At 52.9% G+C, this 18,950-nt stretch overlaps 1 protein-coding gene across 3 annotated transcripts in view; it reads left to right on the top strand.

The window, feature by feature from the left end:
• The window catches only part of KAZN (kazrin, periplakin interacting protein), a 911,581-nt gene that overhangs the window by 885,000 nt on the left and 7,631 nt on the right, over positions 1-18,950 (top strand). For all 3 annotated transcript variants that reach the window (XM_036228924.1, XM_036228931.1, XM_016128292.2), the window contains 4 exons: positions 9,055-9,260; positions 9,721-9,839; positions 16,735-16,966; positions 18,472-18,573. In XM_036228924.1, coding sequence (XP_036084817.1) covers positions 9,055-9,260; positions 9,721-9,839; positions 16,735-16,966; positions 18,472-18,573 — 659 coding nt within the window. The remainder of the gene's footprint in view (positions 1-9,054; positions 9,261-9,720; positions 9,840-16,734; positions 16,967-18,471; positions 18,574-18,950) is intronic.

The following is an 18,950-nucleotide window of genomic DNA, read 5'->3' on the forward strand; positions in this document are numbered from 1 at the left end:
AAACGCTGCTCATAAACATCTTTGTGGTTCTTAAATTGGCCTCTGTGCAAAAAAAAAAAAAATATATATATATATATATATATGTCACTCACCCCTGGTGCAGGAAATTTCCAGGAGACAGCTGGGAGGCATTTAGAGGGAGGTGGGAGGCTGGACAGTTTGCGTTAATGGTTCGGGGTGATCTCGGAAATGGCATCGCCTCCAACGCCTCGCCAGGAGCCAGAAGTCCATGGCTCTGACTTGGTGGTTGTCCCCAGGTCCTAGTGAGCAAATGGGCAGGGTCTTATGGCCATCGCAGTGACCACGGTCCCTGCAGGGTGTGGAAGCAGGCTGAGCTGAGCCAGAAGAAACCTGAGGTGTCTTGAGGCCCCCAGGGGAGCTAGGCGGGTCAGAGGAGGGAAGAGCCCAGATGGCAAACGCAGGTGGGAGCCAGGCTACAGCTGAGGCCCAAACCCCACAGCAATCCCTCGCTCCCGGCTCTGCCCCCAGGGGCTGTGCAGCCGCAGACTGGCGCGTTTCTGCGTGGGCGTGTGCAGAACTGTTTTCCTGCCATAGCCACTGTTTAAAGATCCCCCTTAGCTTCTCACGCCCCCACCGGTGGAGAGGTTGGCCGGGGAAGAGGAGTAGATGTGGGGAGGCCGGCAGCCAGCCTGAAGGCTTCTCTCGTGATAACAGGCCAGGGGAAGAATTCTCTTGCAGGGGAGACCCCCCAAATGTGGGTGCTCCTCAGCGTTAGAACGGGTCAGCAAGAATGAAAAGGGAATGTTTGGATACATAGTTTTAAATCAGACAGTAGTTGTCGCTGGGTAACAGTGTTTGCCTCCCCGAGGCTCTGCTGGGCATCTTCTTCCTAAGTCTGTAAAATTAGGAAACACTCGCCAGGGGGGAGGGCAGAGCAGGGTGGGGCGCTGTCAACTCCCTAACAACTGGGGAGATTCTTAGTCTCAGGAGGAGGGGCTGGCAGGAAGGAGGGAGCCCTCTGAGGTTGGGGGCGGGGAGGGGGCTTTCAGGCCAGGAGACAGTCACCAAGAGCAGAAGCTTCGGTCCTTGCTAGGCAGTGGCACCAAAAATGAGGGGAAAGGAGAGAATGTGTGTTTTTTTAAAAAGCATAAAGGAATCATCGCCGGTAGACGCAGAGCTCTGCCGGACTTCCTGTACTTTATGGGTTCATGTACGCTGAGGGGCATAGGGATGGCCGTGCCGTCAGCTCTGCAGCTCAGGGCCTCCAAAGGGCCCGCTTGGCCCTGGGGTCGGCGGGCTTGTCCGTTAGTGGCGGGGCCCACCTGTCGCCCCAGCAGCCACACAGCTAATGACCCGATGCTGTTTGACCCGTGTTGTCCGGGCCGGTTGGCCCGCGTGCCAAGGCCTATCTTTTGAACATGTTTGGTAGGAGTTGTGACTGAGCACTCGGCAAAGCATCTCCTTCCAGTGCCGTTATCAGGCCACAGAACGTCACTTTTTCACATTACGATGATAGTGCTTTAAAAAATAAGAATTCGGCTTTGGGCTTGAACAGTGCCGACGGGGGCTCCCCCGCCTCTGCGCAAGGGCAGGGAGTTTGGACCGTGGTTGGCTGCCCGAGCGGAGCTGGTCTGAGAACAGAGGGGCCTGGGGTGGAAGGATGGGGTGCTGGGAGCAGCCACACTGCGTGCTCATTGGCATCTAGTGGCCAAGGATGCTGCTCACCATCCTACAGCACACGGGACAGTCCCCATGACAGAGAATTATTCAGCCCAAATGTCATTCGGTAGTGCCAAGGTCACGAGGCCCTGCCATACAGATGCAATCACGAACCCACAAGAAGCCTGATGTGGCCGTAGGAGGTGGGGTTGGCAGAAGGTGAGCCTGGAGCGGGAGACCTGCTCCCTCCCTCCCTCCCCCCCATCTGCCTTTCTTAACCGAAATTGATCACGCCCCTTCCATTCCGGGCAGCTGTGGGCTGGAGCTGTCCACACACATGAACTGATTCTCATGTCCATGTCCAGTGGCCTCGCTGAAATCAGCCATGGACAGTAAATTTATACCACAGAGACAGGCAAACAAATGCCACAAACCAAAGCAATTTTTTAAAATCTGAGAGCCGGTTGTTAAACATTTACCAGCCCAGCACTGGTTTAGGCCTTGCTCGGTACCTAAGATACCTACACAGCAAACACGGGCACAGTCCCTGTCCCCATGAAGCCTGCAGGCTAGTGGGAGGCACGGACGCTAATCAAATAACTACACAACCCTCAATTAATGCTCAGCCATGGGAAGCGCGGTGCAGGAATGTGTCTGGATTAGTGAGTGCGTGTGAGCATGTGAGTGTGGGCTAGAGGGCGTGCGCCACCACTAATGGCATCGAGCATCACCATGAACCAGGCCTGGCTAATGAGGAGACGGCGCGCCTTGACCGCTGACCTAGGGGCTCCCTTTGTGGAAGAGCAGACGGACAAACCCACGTACCAGCAGCGTCCACAGGACGTGAGGGTGCTGGGTGCACAGCGCACACAGCAGGATGGATGTCCGCTGGGGGCGCTGTGGCGGGAGGCGGACTCTGAAGGGCCTCCCTCCACAAAACCACCGCGTCTGGAATAGAGCGTACCTCTTAATGCGTCGCTGGCCTCACCTAAAGTAAGGGAACTCCCCAAGTCACTCCCCTCCCCCAAAACCAAAAAGCTATGGGCCGGCGCCAGAACAGCAGTGAAAACCAAACGCAAAAGACGGGGGTCTGTCCCGGGGACAGAGGCTGACATCAGGGCCTTTATTTAGCAAGGGCGGAAGCCTTGGGCGTGACCAGGCGACCGAATAGAACCTGAGACCCGCTCGATCTCCCGGGGGACAACGAAGTGGTCCCTGCGCTCAGGTGTCGTCCTTCTTGCTACTGCCCCCTCCCCAGCGAGGCCGCGTAAACCCTCGCTGGAGGAAGCATCTGTTTCTCCAGACCCTGGAGAGTCCCGTAACATAAAATATGAGTTTAGCGTGCGTTCGAGTCGGCAGGAGCAAATGGCAAGTTTAGACCCTCCAAGGCCTTTCGGACACAGTAGTTATCAGTACCAAATACAAGATAGTATGTATGCGATATTCGAGAAAACGTAAAATGAAATCATAGACTTAAGCAAACAAGAGAAGATCTAAAAAGACCAAACTTTAAAAATGACCAAATAGAAATTTTAGAAATAAATATGTATATTTATTTCTAAAATATATATAATATATTATATAATATTAAATATTATATAATATTATTATAATATATAATATGTTATATAATATTAAAATTATATAATATTATTATAATATATAATATATTATATATTTCTAAAATATATATAATATATTATATAATACATACTATATAATATATAATATGTTATATATATTATATATAGTTATATATATATTATAGATATAGTTGGTAGTATTTTTAAAAAAATCAAAGAATGGGTTAAACAGCAGACTAAATAGCTGAGGAGAAAATTTTAAAACTGGAAAATAGGTCCAAGGAAATTACCCAGAATGTAATGCAGAGAGGTAAGTGCATAGAAACGAGGAAGGAAAAATTAGAGTTTTCTGGTCCACTGCAAGAGCCACCAGCCGCATATGGCAACGAAAGCGTACATGTGAATTAATCAAAATTAAATAAAATTTAAAACTCAATCCCTCCAGTGTACCCGCCACGTTTTAAATGTTCACAGCCACCTGTGGCTAAAAGCTTTCATATTGCGTGGTGTAAATTATACATTTCCATCATCACAGGAAGTTCTGTTGGTCAGCACTCGGTTACAAGACAGGAAAGGTAGACAATCCAATCCCAGAAGGAAGCAAAGAGACAATGGAGAAGAGGTTACATTTTAAGAGCCAGTGGTCGAGAATATTCCAAAAGTGAACCCACAGATACCGGAAGCCCAACTTATATCAACCAGAACAAATGTAAAGGAATCTACATCAAGCCGCATCATAATGAAACAAAAGGCAAAGAGAAAATCCTGAAAGAAACTAAAAGAAGGACAGTTAGACTGACAGCTGACTTCCCTTCAGCAGAAAGACAGAAGACAGCGCAGCAATGTCTTCAAAGGACTGGAAAAAAATAACTATCAAACTGAAACCGTGTACCGGCAAAGCTCTTTGAAGAGCAAAGGCGAAATACAGGCTTTTTTCAGATAAACAGAAGTTGTAGGAGCTCACCACGAAAATACTCTGAATCAGAGGAACATTTTCATTATGTGCTTCAGGAATAAGAAAAATTATCCTAGAAGGTTTAAGACACAAGACAAAATGGAGAACAAAGAACGTGGTAAACGATGTAGATAAATTATTTTAAGCAAATATTATCAGTATAAAATATTCCTGAGGACAATGTCTAAATAGTTTGTTTGCTTTTTTAAGAAGACAGAATTAAAGTACTAGATATGGTAGGGTATACGCCAGAAGGAGAGGGTATTGAGATACTGATCAACGCTAAGTTTCGTTAGATCAAATATGTCAGGCGAGTTTTTAAGGGTCGTCAGTAAAGAGTGTCTCTAGACAGGGAAGATGGAAAAGGTAAACAGTCCAATCCTGGAAGGAAGCAAAGAGGCAAGGGAAAGGAGATCATATTTTAAGAGATAATGGTCAAGAATATTCCGAACACGAACCCACCAATACAGAAAGCACAACTTACATCAACCCGAATAAATAAAAAGAAGTCCACCTCGGGCGGGCACCCGAAGCACCTGGGGGAGAGGGGCTTGTTAAAACACAGATTTCCGGGCCCAGCCCCCAGAGTCTGTTTCAGATCTGGCCCGGGCTCCTGGAATTTTCATTCCTAACAGCCTCCCAGGTGTGGCGGATGCTCCTGGCTCAGAATCACACCTTGAGAACCACTGAGCCAAACACAGAGACATCGGGTGCTTAGCCTCCAAACCAGCTGAGGGGAGAAAAAAAGCAAAAAAAATCTTCCATCCGGACCAACTCTGTCCAGTAAAAATATAATGTAGGCCACTTATATAATTTTAGATTTTTTAGTGGCCACATTGAAAAGTAAAAAAAAGAAACAGGTGAAATGAACTTTAATAATGTATTTTACTTAACCCAATATACCCAAAATATTTATCATTTCGATGCGTGATCAATGTAAATGTTAGTGATGAGATAGTTTACTTTTTTGGTGCAAAGTCTTCAAAATCCAGGGCTTTGTATACCGTCGGCGCTTCTGAATACGGACCGGCCACATCGCCAGTGCTCGACAGCCACGTGAGGCTTGCAGCTACCGCACTGGACAGCGGAGGTCGAGGCCAGAGGCCCGTCACGGTCCTTGAGCGCCCGCTGTATGCCAGACACCAGGCTGAGCACGCCTCACAACCATCTCCCTTCGTCCTCACGTAGGCCTGTGAGATGAGGCCTCATCACCACCCATTTCACATATGGGGAAAGCAAGGCCGAGAAAGTGTAAACCGCTTTCCCGCCCCCACGGTCATCTGGCTGGTGAGCGGCAGAGTGACATTCGCCCCAGGTCTCTCTTATTCCAATGCCAACCTCAGCGCCTCGAGGTTTCCGTAAAGGATTTTCTTTAACAAGCCAGATAATAAATATGAGTTATTCCCACTGTCGGGGCCGAGACAGAGGGGAAATAAAAGCCAGGATTGATGGAAACTCAGACATATAATCTGGCACCATTATGCCTGCATTTGGGAAATTGCCTTTAATTAATGGTTTTTGACCCCAAAGGCTACCCCTCTCCTCAGCCCTACTGCAGCACCATCTCCCTGGAGTAGAGTCCTGGGCAGTGGGGTGAAGGAGGTGGGGGTGGTGAAGAGTCGTCTTTTCTCAGAAACCAAAATGTGTGGTTTGCTCATGTGACCTCAGCTTGGCCTCCGGCATTCCTCGAGCCTGGAGCCCATAAATAACCCGAATTGAAAAGCCAGCTCCCACTCACAGGCCGGAGGGCTGTTAGCCACAGAATAACCCGCACACTCACAAAGACACATGATGCTCAGGAATACACTCGCACAGGAAGTTTGCTTTTTTGGAGGGGCAGGGGGGGGGGTCTCTCCACTTATCTGCCATTCCCTCTCTACCCTCCACTCACTCTCTCCTTCTTGTTTATCTTTTTGTATTTGTTGTTTCTGTAGTCTCAGCCTCTCTCTCTCTCTCTCTCTCTCTCTCTCTCTCTCTCTCTCTCTCTCTCCCCCCCCTCCCCCTCCTGCTGCCCATTTTCTCCTTCCTTGTCCCTTCCCAGACCCCTTTAGCTCCCTGACTTGGGGAGACATAGCCGGGCACTGCAAACACACCCCTCACCTCACGGACAGCCCCGTCGGTCTTACCTGGCCCAGGCCGGAGTCAAGCTGGGACAACGAGTTTCTGCCCAGGTGGGACTGACAACAGATGGGACTGGGTTCCCTCCCTAAACACCTGAGCTAAATTCAAGCCATGCTTCATCCCAGAAACGCAATGGGATTGAGGCAACCACAGCTGAATTCTAGGTGTAGCCAAAAGTGCCCAAGCCCCAGGGGAGGCACCCTTGGCCACCACTATGGCTTCACGTTCAGAATTTGTAATAGTCATATTAACCTAGGAAGTAGATGCTATTATACCCATTTTATAGATGGGAAAACTGAGGCTTCAAGCAGTAAAGAAACTTACCCAAAGCCAAGGTCAGTTCAACTTGGATAGCTGGTCTCTTCCCACAGGCCTGGTCCAGATGGATGGCAGGGGCTGCGTCTTGGAATTCTAGGCAACCAGATTTGGCCACACATTGTCTCACACCTTCCCAGACGCATGTAACACGGACAGGACTCAGAGGCAGGAACCCCACCGAGGCTCTCAGCTCCCTCCGACCCAGGGAGAACACCTGTTTGTCTGCTGGTGGCCAACACCTGTAAAAGACTTCCCTGCAAGCCAAGCCTGTCCCCGGGAGCCCAGACCAGCAGGTGGGGGCGCCTAGGCTGGGCCTGTGCCCCCCTTAGCCCAGCAGTACTCTCACCAGGAAGAACTTGGAGCCCCCGGGGTGGGGGCTCCAGAGGCAGTAGCTGCTTCCACACCCCTGAGTACCAACGCTAGTGACTCGCACTGTTGCTGAGTTCCCTGGGCAGCTCGGCCGAGGAGGCAGGTGTGAGGGAGCAGCTTCACGCCGGCTTTACGGAGGTGGAAACTGAGGCACAAGCGTCACGCCTACTGCACCTTACTGGACCATGGGTGGCTTCTTCCAGGCCAGGTGGCTGTGGCACTCTGAAGGACTCAGCGCTGGGCAAGAAAAGTTTCGGAGGAACCGGGGTGAGGGAGCAGTGCGTGGCCGCCGAGCTGATGCCGCCTTTTTCAGAGAGTCGTCCAAGGAGCTTAAATGGAGGGAGGTGAAGGACCCAGGGGAGGAGGCTTGGTAACTTGAGAAAGTAAAATTTCCAGGCTGCGGGTTCTTTTTTTTTTTTTTTCCTTTCAATTTTGAAGGTAATATAGTCAATAAACAAAATGTAGGAGACAGGAAAGTGTGCAGACACAAATACTCTCGAGCACTTACACATGCACATCACACACTCACACTCACTCATGCACAATTACCCATCCCCCCTTTCCAGGGGAAAGACTTTCAACATTTATCCATCTAGTATTTATATATATATATATATATATATATATATACACACACACACACATACACACACATACATATGCATAAATTTATATATGCATAAGTTTATATATGCATATATAAATTTATATATACATATATAATTATAATTATTCGTATATTATATATGTAATTTTTTAAAATATAGTGGGGATCACATTGCGCCTGCTGTCTCGGAGTGTGCTTTTTCACTTGGCAATAGATCGTGACCGTTTTCTCCCGTCAAAATAGTCTCCTGTAGCAGATTTCCTAATGGCATATTTTCTAACACGTGAGTGGAGCATTACTCCTTCAGATAAACTCCCATCAACAACTGTTTATACTGGTCCCTATTTTCAAATTTTTCCAATTTTTATTATAAATGTATACCTGTTTATTTTGGGAACTTAGGTAATATACAAAAGCGTATAGCAAAGGAGAAATCCCCTCATTTTTCCCGGCTCCCCAACTCCGTAATTGTGAACATCTGTGTGGACTTCATATCCATTATTTTAACTATGTGCCAATTTGACAGATCAGGATTTTCTCCATCATTATGATTTATGATATACAATATACAATATTGGTAGGTCCTTTCTAATCAGGCTTATTTTTCAATAGTTGTCATTTCTCATGGTATCGAGTTGGACAGGTTTCTATTTAACCTTGCTTTAGACAAAGGGGTTCTTTTCCCGCCTCGGCTGAGTCTGTGCAACTTGAACTTGGCACGTTGATCGGGTGTTGATGCAGGCGACCACAGACTGAAGAATAAGTCTAGGAAGTGATGGTGGGTAACCTTTCTTGTCTGTGAGGACCCCTGCAGAAACAGGCATCGGTGTGTCAAGGAACAGAGCCGGGGCTCCGTTTATCCTAAGACAATAAATCACCCAGCTGCCCAGTGATGCTGGCCGCTGCATTGTTTGCGTTCGTGAAAAATGGGGAGCGAACCCTTGCCCGTCAGCGGGAGGTGAGCAAAATAAATTACGGAGCACGCACTCAATGAGTCCTGTGCAGTCGAAAGGTATTACAGGTCTCTCCCGAGATGGAAGGATGTCCTCCACAGCGTAAACGACAAGAATGTATTACAAAATGGAGCACGTGGTGTAGTGTGCGGGTCTGTGTGTGTTTGCAGCGTGGGTCTGTGTGTGTTTGTAGCGTGGGCATTTGTGTATCCCAAAGACTATTTAGCTAAACACTAACAGCTGCTGTTTCTGAGTGTGTGGGATTTGGGGTGATTTCCACTTTCTGTTTTATTTTTACTCTTTTCCGGATGAAGTTTTTAACATTCTTTTCTTTATGTGGGGGGGGGGGGGCATAGATTACTTTTGGAATGGGGGAGAGGTAATAAAATGAAACGAAAGCCCTATCGATTTTAAAAAGAAGAAATGCATGGCGGGGGGAGGCGAGCCTGCACCCCGGGAGTGCAGACTCGGGGTCGCAGTCTGCCCGCCCCCCTCCATCGCGTGGTCCTGTGCGCTTGTGCGTTGCAGACTCGGACAGCCAGTGCAGCCCCACGAGGCAGAGCCTCAGCCTGTCGGAGGGCGAGGAGCAGGTGGACCGGCTGCAGCAGGTGGAGCTGGTCAGGACCACCCCCATGTCCCACTGGAAGGCCGGCACCGTGCAGGCCTGGCTGGAGGTGGTCATGGCCATGCCCATGTACGTCAAGGCCTGTGCGGAGAACGTGAAGAGCGGGAAGGTAGGGCACCTCCGGGCCCCGGCGGGAAGCACCCCCCCCCGCCCCCACCCTCCCGTCAGCTCTACCAACCCCAACCCTCCGCGTTAGGGGAGGTGTCATCTAAGAGCCAGCCGACCTGGTTCAGGCGCCAGTGTTCCCAGTGAGTCATCTTGTCTCCCCAGCAAGGCACGTAGCCCTTCTGAGCCTCAGCATCCTCATCTTTAAGATGGGACTAGCCTTCCTTTACCTGGCTGAAGGGAGGCAGGACTCAACCAGAGGGCTCTTTCGGCCTGGCTGGTGATCCACCCATCCCCTGGAGCGAGCCCCGAGATGCCCAGGTGCTCTGCCCTGACCGTGTGGAAGGCAGACAGGGAGACGGGGAGAGGCAGCCCCCGCCAGCAGGCCCCTCTGTGGCTCACCTCTCAGCGGTCCTGGGAGACCTTGGGTGCCCATCCCCCAACCCTCCCTCCCTGGGGAACAGGTGCTGCTGAGTCTGAGCGATGAGGACCTGGAGCTGGGCCTGGGCGTGTGCAGCTCCCTGCACCGGCGCAAGCTGCGGCTGGCCATCGAGGACTACCGGGACGCCGAGGCGGGCCGGAGGTGAGCCTGCACTCCTGGGAACCCCGCCTGGCCGGGCCGCCAGGGAGAGGAAGGGAGTTCCCTCAGGACCTCCGATCACACGGGCGGAGTGGACAGGTGCCATAGGCTGGGCCAGGGGTGAGGAATGAATGAAGGGGGTGTGAATAAAATAGTCCTGGGCACCACTGGCCAGGAGACCCAGGCCTACCCCAGGTCCACTCTGGGCCACCTGCCCATGGAAGCACGGAGAACAGGGAATGAGCAAGGCCCGAAATGCCCACAACCCCCTCCAGCGTAGGAGTCAGGGGACTTCGCATGCCCCCAGAATTGCTCTATTTCCAAGGGTGGGCCAGGCCGAGAGGACTTGGGAACTGAGCCAAAATGTCTGTCCTTCCTGCTTGCACCTCCAGCCTCAGCTCTTCGCATTCCAGGGCGAGGGAAGACAGTAAAAGGCGGGGAGAAGCAGAGTGGGACAGAGGAGGGAAAATGGGCAAGATCGGACCGGGAGGGAGGGGCCTTCTTTCAGCAAGCACCCCAGGAAAAGGCCAGAGGCCCCTCCCATCGGGTGTGCCCCCCTCGAGGCCACTGCGCCCCCATTGCTCGTACACCCCACCCACCCCGGCCTACCTCCTTGCCCGCCTTTCCCCTGACCTTTTGTGGGCAGGACTTGTTGGGGGGCCCTCGTTCACCAAGCAGCTCCAGGGAAGAGGAAAGGAACCCCCCCACACACACACACACACAAGTGCTCGGAGTGTGGAGGAAAAAGAAGGCACAAGCTAGTAAATCTGACACTTGCGTTTTGCATAATTATCTCCTTCAGTGGTTTCCCCATCATTTCTGCGCAGTTAATTAATCGGACCTGGTGGTGTGGGCTGCTGTTTGCAGAAGCAGCTCTGTGGATTCAAACGAGAGGGAGCCGGGTGGGAAATCGAGCGGGTTTGAATGCAGGAGCACCAGATCTATGTGCATCCTGGACGGACGGGGTCCTTGGCGTCATTCCGAGGTGGCAGGAAAGAAATGAGAAGGGACCGGATCAGAAACTCAGGTAGCAACCGAAAGCAAGCAAAACGAGCAGGTGCCGAGCGCCAGGACCTTGCCTGTCCCACGACGACAGGGCCGGCGGTGAGGGGTGCAGCAGGGGGACTCCGGCAGCCGGAGGGGAGAGGCACCCCGCTGGAAGACCCCCCTTGCGGGTCCCACGGCACCTCATGCTCACCACCCGCCCCCGCCCCCGCCGCCAGCACTCTCGGTTAAGCGTTGCCTGTGTTCGCTGAACAGGGTGGGGCTGCCTGCTTCACCTCTCCGAAATGTGGGATCTCCGCCCAAGTATCCCCAAAACACAGAAACACGGCGGACCCCGAGACCCTCCAGGAGCAAAGATTCTGCGGGGCGGGTTCAAATCAGCAGCCGGATGCGAAAGACTTTCTAAAAATTACGAGGGCTGGAAGCGGGTGCGGAGGGGTCATGTGCTCAGCACGGGGCACTCACAGGGCTCCCTGCAGAAGGAGGGGCCTTCGTCCGAGGGTTCCATTCGCTGTGGCAGTCTGGCCTGCCTCCGACTGGCCCTCTGACCTGGCCCTCGCTGGGACTCAGTTTCTCCACCTAGGAAGTGAAGGGCGGTGAATTACGACAGCAGTTCTTTAACTTCGGGGGATCGTAGCCCCTTGGAGAATCTGATAAAAATTTCTGACAATTTCCCCCTGAGAAATCTTCAGAACTTCATAACTTTGCATTCTGGGACCCTCCGACCCACCCAACAAACCTCGAAGGCCACATGGACTCTGGGGTAAGAACCCCAGTGGGGTCGTCCTCAAGAGCACGTCCTGGGTCGCTCCGGGTGCGGCATCACCCTCTCTGGGCCACGGTCCCCTTGTGAGGAAACCCCGACAGCGAAATCCACCGGCACTTGCCCAACCACCGCCTGCCACTCTACGGACACGATTTCATTTGACCATCAGAACATCAAGACAGGATAGACGTTCATACCCCCGTTTCAAAGAGGGAGAAAGCGAGCCCCAGAGAAGTCGTGGGCACCAAGTCACGCTGTGAAACATCGCGCTTCGAGGTCGAGTCACTTCCCACGATCCCACGTCGCCTTTGTGTTCACAACAGTAAAGTTAAAAAAAAAAAATCACTATTTAGGGAACACCCGATGCGTCTCAGACCCTATGCTAAAGGGTTTCCGTTCTCTTACCTCTTCGGGTCTTGGCATCTCCGGGAGGCAAGCATGATGGGCCCCATTTTACAGATGGGGAAACTGGGGTGCAGAGGTGCATGGTCTCAGAGCGAGCACGGCCTCTCCTGTGTTGAATTACAACCTAGGCAATACCTACATCTGTGCCCAGACTTGGACGTCATGGGAGGGGACAGTGTCAAATTTTGTAAAATGTCTGAATTACTTTCAAGGTCATGCATTTATTCGACTTGGGTGCTTACAATAACTCAGACCAACAGCTGGGAGAGTATTGCCAAGCTGAGGCCCCATGGGGACAGCTTTAATGAAAAGAGAGCCTCTCAGAAGGGCAGGAGCGTATTAATTGTCTGCGTGCGGCTAGATGTTGCTGATTATAAATGGGCCTCTCTCCAGCCGGGTAAGCGAGGCGCCCCTCCTACCCCTCCACCCCACGTCCAGCTGCACCACTAATTTGCTGAGCAAACCTTTCCTTCCGGCTGGAAAGGAGTCATGCTGGTCCCCAGCAGTGACAACCCTGGACCAGCGGCACCTGATTCAGGGGGCTGTGAGCTCTGATTCCCGCCCAGGAGAGAGAGAGCGATGATGGCTGGGCCTGGGAAGGGTTCCCCTGAAGTGACAAAGCTGGAGCAGGCGCTAGAGGAGCTGGAAGGGGGTCCCCCCTGGGAGGGGTTCTCCCCAGGTGCTCTTCATCCCAGAAAGAAGCTGGTCTTGAGTCAGAAGGTTCCAGTTCAGGGATTCCGACTGGGCAGAGCCAATGTCCCACTCACCCAGCCCTGCTCTGTCTCCCAAGCATCGGATTATCAAACATTAACTCTGAGCCAGGTGGGGCCCCTAGGCGTTTGTAGATATGCCACCCCCTGTCCTGCCTTCTTAGTGGGCAAGCTGCCAGGTGAGCAGCAATTATCCAGGTGACAGATGCAGGCGTGGGACTCTGGGAGGCTCTGGGCTCAGAGAGGGTCCTGACCCAGCACGAGAGTCCCGAAGGCATCAGGGAGAGCAATATCTCAGCAGCACCCTGTGGGAATTGAGCAGGTGAAGAGAGTGGGGGCAGGGGGCAAAAAGAGCAGACCTGGGGATAGGGAGACAAGTAAGCCCCGGCCGCTGGGGGCAGACCCAGAGGATCTGGGTGGCCAAGGGCCCGGAGGAGGGACAGCGAAGAACGGACCCCACCCTTCACTCCCGTAGTCCTTTGTCCAACGGAGTGTCTGCCCTGTGCCAAGCACCACGCGGGCTGTGGAGCAGAGAACCCAGTCCCTTTGCTCAGATCAATCGATTTTCAAGCTCCATGTGCGATTAGTGCTTTGAAGAAAATATTTAGCGACAGATGGCTCGGGCAGCACAGTCAGAGCCTCTGCAAAGTGAGACCTGGGGGTGCGGAGCGGAGCTGGAAGGACAGAGGTGCGGGGAGAGGCTGGGGGAGAGGGAGCCCCACAGCCCTCAAGCCCGAGCCCAGCGTGGGAGGGGGCGATTAGACCTGCTGAGGCTCCTCCAAGGACTTCTGATTCTATTTCTGGAAAAGGAAGCCACAGGATGCTTTGCTTGTTTTATTTTATTTAAATCTACACTTTGTTCTTTTTTCCCCTCTGACTGACTTAATTTTTGTTAGTCGAATGTTCTCACTACTGATTATAAACAATACTGGTTTTGTTTTTTCATTGTCGCTCTAGGGTTACAATATACACACCTCGCTTACCAGTGTCTAGCTTCAAATATTATGCAATGTCACTGACAGTGTAAGATGGTTTCCTCTCCTGCCTTTGTGCTACTGTTCTCACATCTATATAAATAACATGTTTCATTTTACATTGTCCTCAAGATCCATCCACGTTGTAGCATTTTGCAGGATTTCCTTTCTTTATAAGGCCGAAGAAGATCCCATCACATGTATAGACCACATTTCGCGTATCCATTCATCCACTGATGGACACTTGTGTAGCTTCCGCGTTTGGCTGTTGTGAATAATGCTGCTCTAAACATGGATGCACAAATACCTCTTCAAGATCCTACTTTCAGTTCTTTTGGGTCTATTCTCAGACGAGGAATTGCTGGATCATATAGTAATTCTATTTTTAATTTTTTGAGGAACCCCCATACTGTTTCGTAAAGCGACTGCACCATTTTACATTCCCACAAACAGTGCACGAGGGTTTCGATTTCTCCACATGCCCAACATGTGGGTTTCTTTGGTTTTGTTTTTAATAATAGCTATTCTGATGGGCGTGAGGTGGCATTTCATTGCATTTCCCTAGTGATTAGTGATGTTGAGCTTTTTATTATGTGCTTATTGGATATTCTTGTATCTTCTTTGGACAAATGTCTACTCAAGTCCTTTGTCCATTTTTGAACTGGGTTTTCTTTCTGTTGTAGCATTTTCAGAGTTCTCTTTTTGATTTTTCTGCGTAGTCCAGATTTCCATATAGTTATTATTTTCTTTCCTCTTGAAGAAATTTCTCTAACACTTCTTATAGTTCATTCCCCTGATGATGGATTCTTTCAATTTTGCCCGTTAAAATAGTCTTTGTTTTCTCCCTCATTGTTTAAAGACTTTGCTTTCAGAATGGTTTTAGTTTCATAGCGAACAGAGGGGAAGAGATTTTCCATGTACCCCCTCCCCCCCACACACACACGTGCACAGCCTCCCCCATTAGCACGACCCCCACCAGATGGAACGTTTGCTACACTCAAACCTACGCTGACACGTGATCATCACCCAGAGTTCGTAGTTCACATTAGGGGTCCCTCTTGGAGTCGCAGGTACTGCAGGTTTGGACGAATGCGTAACGACTTGTGTCCACCTTTACGGCACCGTACAGTGTAGCTTCACTGCCCCGACAATCCTCTGTGCTCTGCCTGTTCGTTCCTCCCCGCAACCCCTGGCAACCACGGATCTTTCTCCTGTCTCCATAGCAGTGCCTTTCGCAGAATGTCATATGGTTGGAATCGTACCACGTGGAGGCTTTTCAGACTGGTCTCTTTTTGTTACATGCATTTAAGATTCCTCCATGGGAGGACTTTAAGCAGAGGAGCGACAAGATCTAATTGATATGTTTAAAAGGCCATCTTGCAGCCATGGGGAAAATGCATTAGAAGGAGCTGGGCGGCCGGGGCGGGGGGCAGTCAGGAGGCAGCTGCAGAATTCCATGCCGGAGGTGGTCATGACCTAAACCCCCAAAAAAGGAGAGAAGGGGACAGACACACTGACTGATAGACGGACGGGGTGTGGGAGGGAAGAGGCAAAGCGAGTGAGGACGGGGAGCCGAATGATGGTGGGGAGTGGGGAATCGCCGGGGGAGGGGGCAGGGCATTTCGTTTGGAGCCCATTAAACGTGAGATGCCTGTGACAGCCAGGAGATGTCAAGAGGGCAGTTAGAATCTGGGACTCGGAAGAGAGGAGAGATGTGGATTTAAGAGTCCTTATTTACACATGTCATCTAGAGCCCTGGGAATGGGTGTCACCCAGAGACGGGGAGCATGAGAGCAGAGAAAGAAGGGACGTGGTCGTGAGGGAAGACATGCTCATTATGAGGCAGCATCTAACCCAAGCACAGCGCTCAGTAGCTGCTCAATACGTATTCTCGGAATGAAGGAAGGACAGGGAAGAACCAGCTAGGACCGCCAGCAGGAGGGTGGTTCGATCTGCTAGCTCTGTCCTGCACACCAGACTGGAGAGGGCACAGAGGCAAGAAAGAATTTGGTTCCGGGGCGCAGTCCAGGGGAGACACAGGCACGCGGAGGGGGCAGTGGAGAGGAAGGAGCAAGCTGAGTCAGGCGGAGCTGAAAATCCCACCCGGGTCTCCAGCTTGGGTGGCTGGTAGGGCGACCCCCAGAGACGGGTGCACATTCAGGAACCAGCCTGCCACCCTTCTCACAGTCTCCGCCAGCCAAGCCGGAAGAGGGTAAGCGGTATCCCTTCCACCTGGGGGAAGGAAGGATGCCGGTCCTGGTCTCAGGCTCGGGAAGGGGGGCCGCTCTGTGAGTCCATCGTTTCCCTTTCAGATCGTGATCCCTCCTGGTCCCTCTCGGCTCCCACCTAGCGACGCTGCTCCCCTGGCCACACCTTTGGTCAGGTCTCAGAGTCCCCGCAGGTGGGAAGGGTTGTCCTCATTCCTTCTTCGAGGCTGCCACCGTGCGGCGAAAAGGGGAATGACAGCCGACGGGACCATCTTCCCCAGGGCCATCCACCCTACCCTTGTATCCGTTTGAGAAGTAATCGTTCGTTGTGCACCTACTATGTGTGTGGCGCGGGTTCTGCGTGGGGCAGAGAGGAATCTGAGACAGGCAGTGAGGAGCAAGGAGTGGACACATACCAAATGTAGATTTTAATACCGATTCCGAGACGTGCCGCCGTGTGGCTCTGGGCGAAATCCAAGGAGAAACGGGCCAGGCCGTTCTGTGGGCCTCAGGGTTTCTATAGCAACCCTGGGGCAGGCTGAGGGGTGCAGGGGGCTCCCCAGAGGCGCAGCTTCCTGCTGCTCCGGTCCCTGCTGCTGCTGGTCACTCTCCCTTTACACTATCGGCATGTTTGAATGTGGTCTCTTTCTTCCTGTTTCCTCCGTCTTTCCCTCGTTCCTTTTCCGTCCTTTGGGTCCCTCTCCGCTTCTCTCTCTCTCCACCTCCCTTCATCCCCCTGTCTCCATCGCTGCCCCGTTTCTGCCTGCCCCTCTCTTCCTCCTCCCCTTCCCCGCCCATCTCTCTCTCCCTGGCCCCGCCTCCCCTCGCCAGCCTGTCCAAAGCTGCCGCCCTGGACCATCACTGGGTGGCCAAGGCCTGGCTGAACGACATCGGCCTGCCCCAGTACTCCCAGGCCTTCCAGAGCCACCTGGTCGACGGGCGGATGCTGAACTCGCTGATGAAGCGGGACCTGGAGAAGCACCTGAACGTGTCCAAGAAGTTCCACCAGGTCAGCATCCTACTGGGGATTGAGCTGCTGTACCAAGTGAACTTCAGCAGGGAGGTGAGAACGGGGGGGCAGGGGGGACATAGCCCTGCACCCGCTGTCTGTCCGTCCAACCCTCTGTCCATGCATCTACGCGTCCATCCACCCATCCATCCATCCGCCCACCCATTCACCCACTTATCCTTCCATGCATCCTTCCTTCCTTTCTTTCTCCCTCCAACAAATACTTGCTGGGCGTTGGTCAGGCCCTGTGCTAAATTTAGGGAAAATGGAGAACCTTCGTTCTCCAAGAATTCACTGCTTATTAGGAAGAACCACAAAGAAGCTGGTGGCCACGAAACCATGGAAAAGTGTCCTAATGAAGGAAGCCCAGGGTTTTATGAAAACCCAGAGAAGCTTCCAGGGGGGTCGGGGGCAGGGGCGGAGGGGGGTGGCTCCCTGGAGATAGTGACAGCTAAACTGAGCCCCGAAGGAGGAATTCCGGGCATCGATCAGTGGCAGGTTTGCGAGGGAGTGAAACCCAGCAGAGGAAAGAGCACAGCCAAAGGCCGGGAGGACAGACCTGAGGCCACAGAGGTTCCGGTGCTGGGTTTGAGGTGTGGGAGTCACTGGGGAAGTCAGGTGAGCAACCAGGGGACCGTGGGGCATGTCACTGTTGGACTCTGAGCGCCCCCTTGATTCCGAGCTCTGCCAAGCCAGAGAGCACAGGACGTCTGCTTCAGCTCCCCCAGGGCCTACAGGCACACCTCCCCGACTATTCCCTCGGGGGAGGGGCCCCGAGCTGCTGGGCCCCGCGGGGCTGGGTCTGGATGGTTTACGTTTACAGCACTGTCCATCAGAGCACAAGCAATTCAGGGTCAGCAGGAAGGGGCAGGAGAGGAGGCTGCCCAACCCTCCTTCACGGCCTCCTCGGACACCCAGGGCACAGGAAGTAATGAGGGCGTGAGCCCTGGCTCCTGGCCCCTGGGAGCCCCTGTCTGGGGAGGGCGGCGATGTGCAGGGGGATCGCGCCAGGCCCGGCAGGTTGGGGCTGGTCGGGGCACGCTGCAGGACTCTGGGCCAGCGGGCCCCGGAGAGGGCCCCACCCACCACAGGAGCCAGGCCCCCAAGGAGGCTCACCCCTCTGCAGGTTGTCGTGGGTGAGGTTTCGTACTGGGGTGACACTGGCTGCCCCCAGAAGCTGGATGGACCCACCTGGAGGGCCTTGCTGTCGGGTGCCCCGCAGCAAACATGCATTGAGTACCCACTTTATGCCAGGTGATGGGGGGCGGGGCACTGGAATATACAAGCTAAGCAAGCAGCTGCCATGAGTCGCACCCAGCCCTGCTCCCCCGGACACGCCACCCCTGCCTCCAGGCTCCCTCCACCCCTAGCAGGGGGCTTCTCCCTGTTTCCCACAGTGAAAGGCCAAGCTATAGGTTGACCAGTTGATGCGGCTCTCACAGCCTTGCATGGCCCAGCCAGACCCCTCCTCACCCTGGCGCACCGAGGTTTCTGCCAGCACCACGTGACCTCAGTGTGCTCCCTGCACCCCCACCTGACACTCTCCCCCTCCCCACCAGGCCCTCCAGGAACGCCGAGCCCGATGTGAGACGCAGAACACAGACCCCGTCGTCTGGACCAACCAGCGGGTGCTCAAGTGGGTTCGAGATATCGACCTAAAGGTGAGGGGTGACGGCAGGTGTGGGGGTAACTCTCAGGCAAGTGCAAATCCCATGCACATTTGTGTGCAAACCGGTATCCATTTTTGCGTGAGCTGGAGCACCGATGCCTGGGCTGGCAAGAATAACCTGCCTCCCGTCACGCAAAAGGAGGGAACTCCTCCCCCTCCCCCGCTAATGATGCGTCTCTCATAGTGGGGGTGAGGGATGCTGAGCCAACCTCATTCTCCTGAGCAAGCGTGCCATCAAATGCGGGTCCGTCTCTCAGTCAGCAAGTCTCTATGGGCTGCCTGCCAAGGTCTGGGGATATGTCAGCGACAAAATGGTCTTGGTCACTGCCTTCATGGCCCTCAAAGAGCGAGGAGGTATTCTGCCTCGAA

This window comes from Rousettus aegyptiacus, unplaced genomic scaffold (assembly GCF_014176215.1).
Source record: "Rousettus aegyptiacus isolate mRouAeg1 unplaced genomic scaffold, mRouAeg1.p scaffold_m13_p_1, whole genome shotgun sequence".
Taxonomy (NCBI): Eukaryota; Metazoa; Chordata; class Mammalia; order Chiroptera; family Pteropodidae; genus Rousettus; species Rousettus aegyptiacus.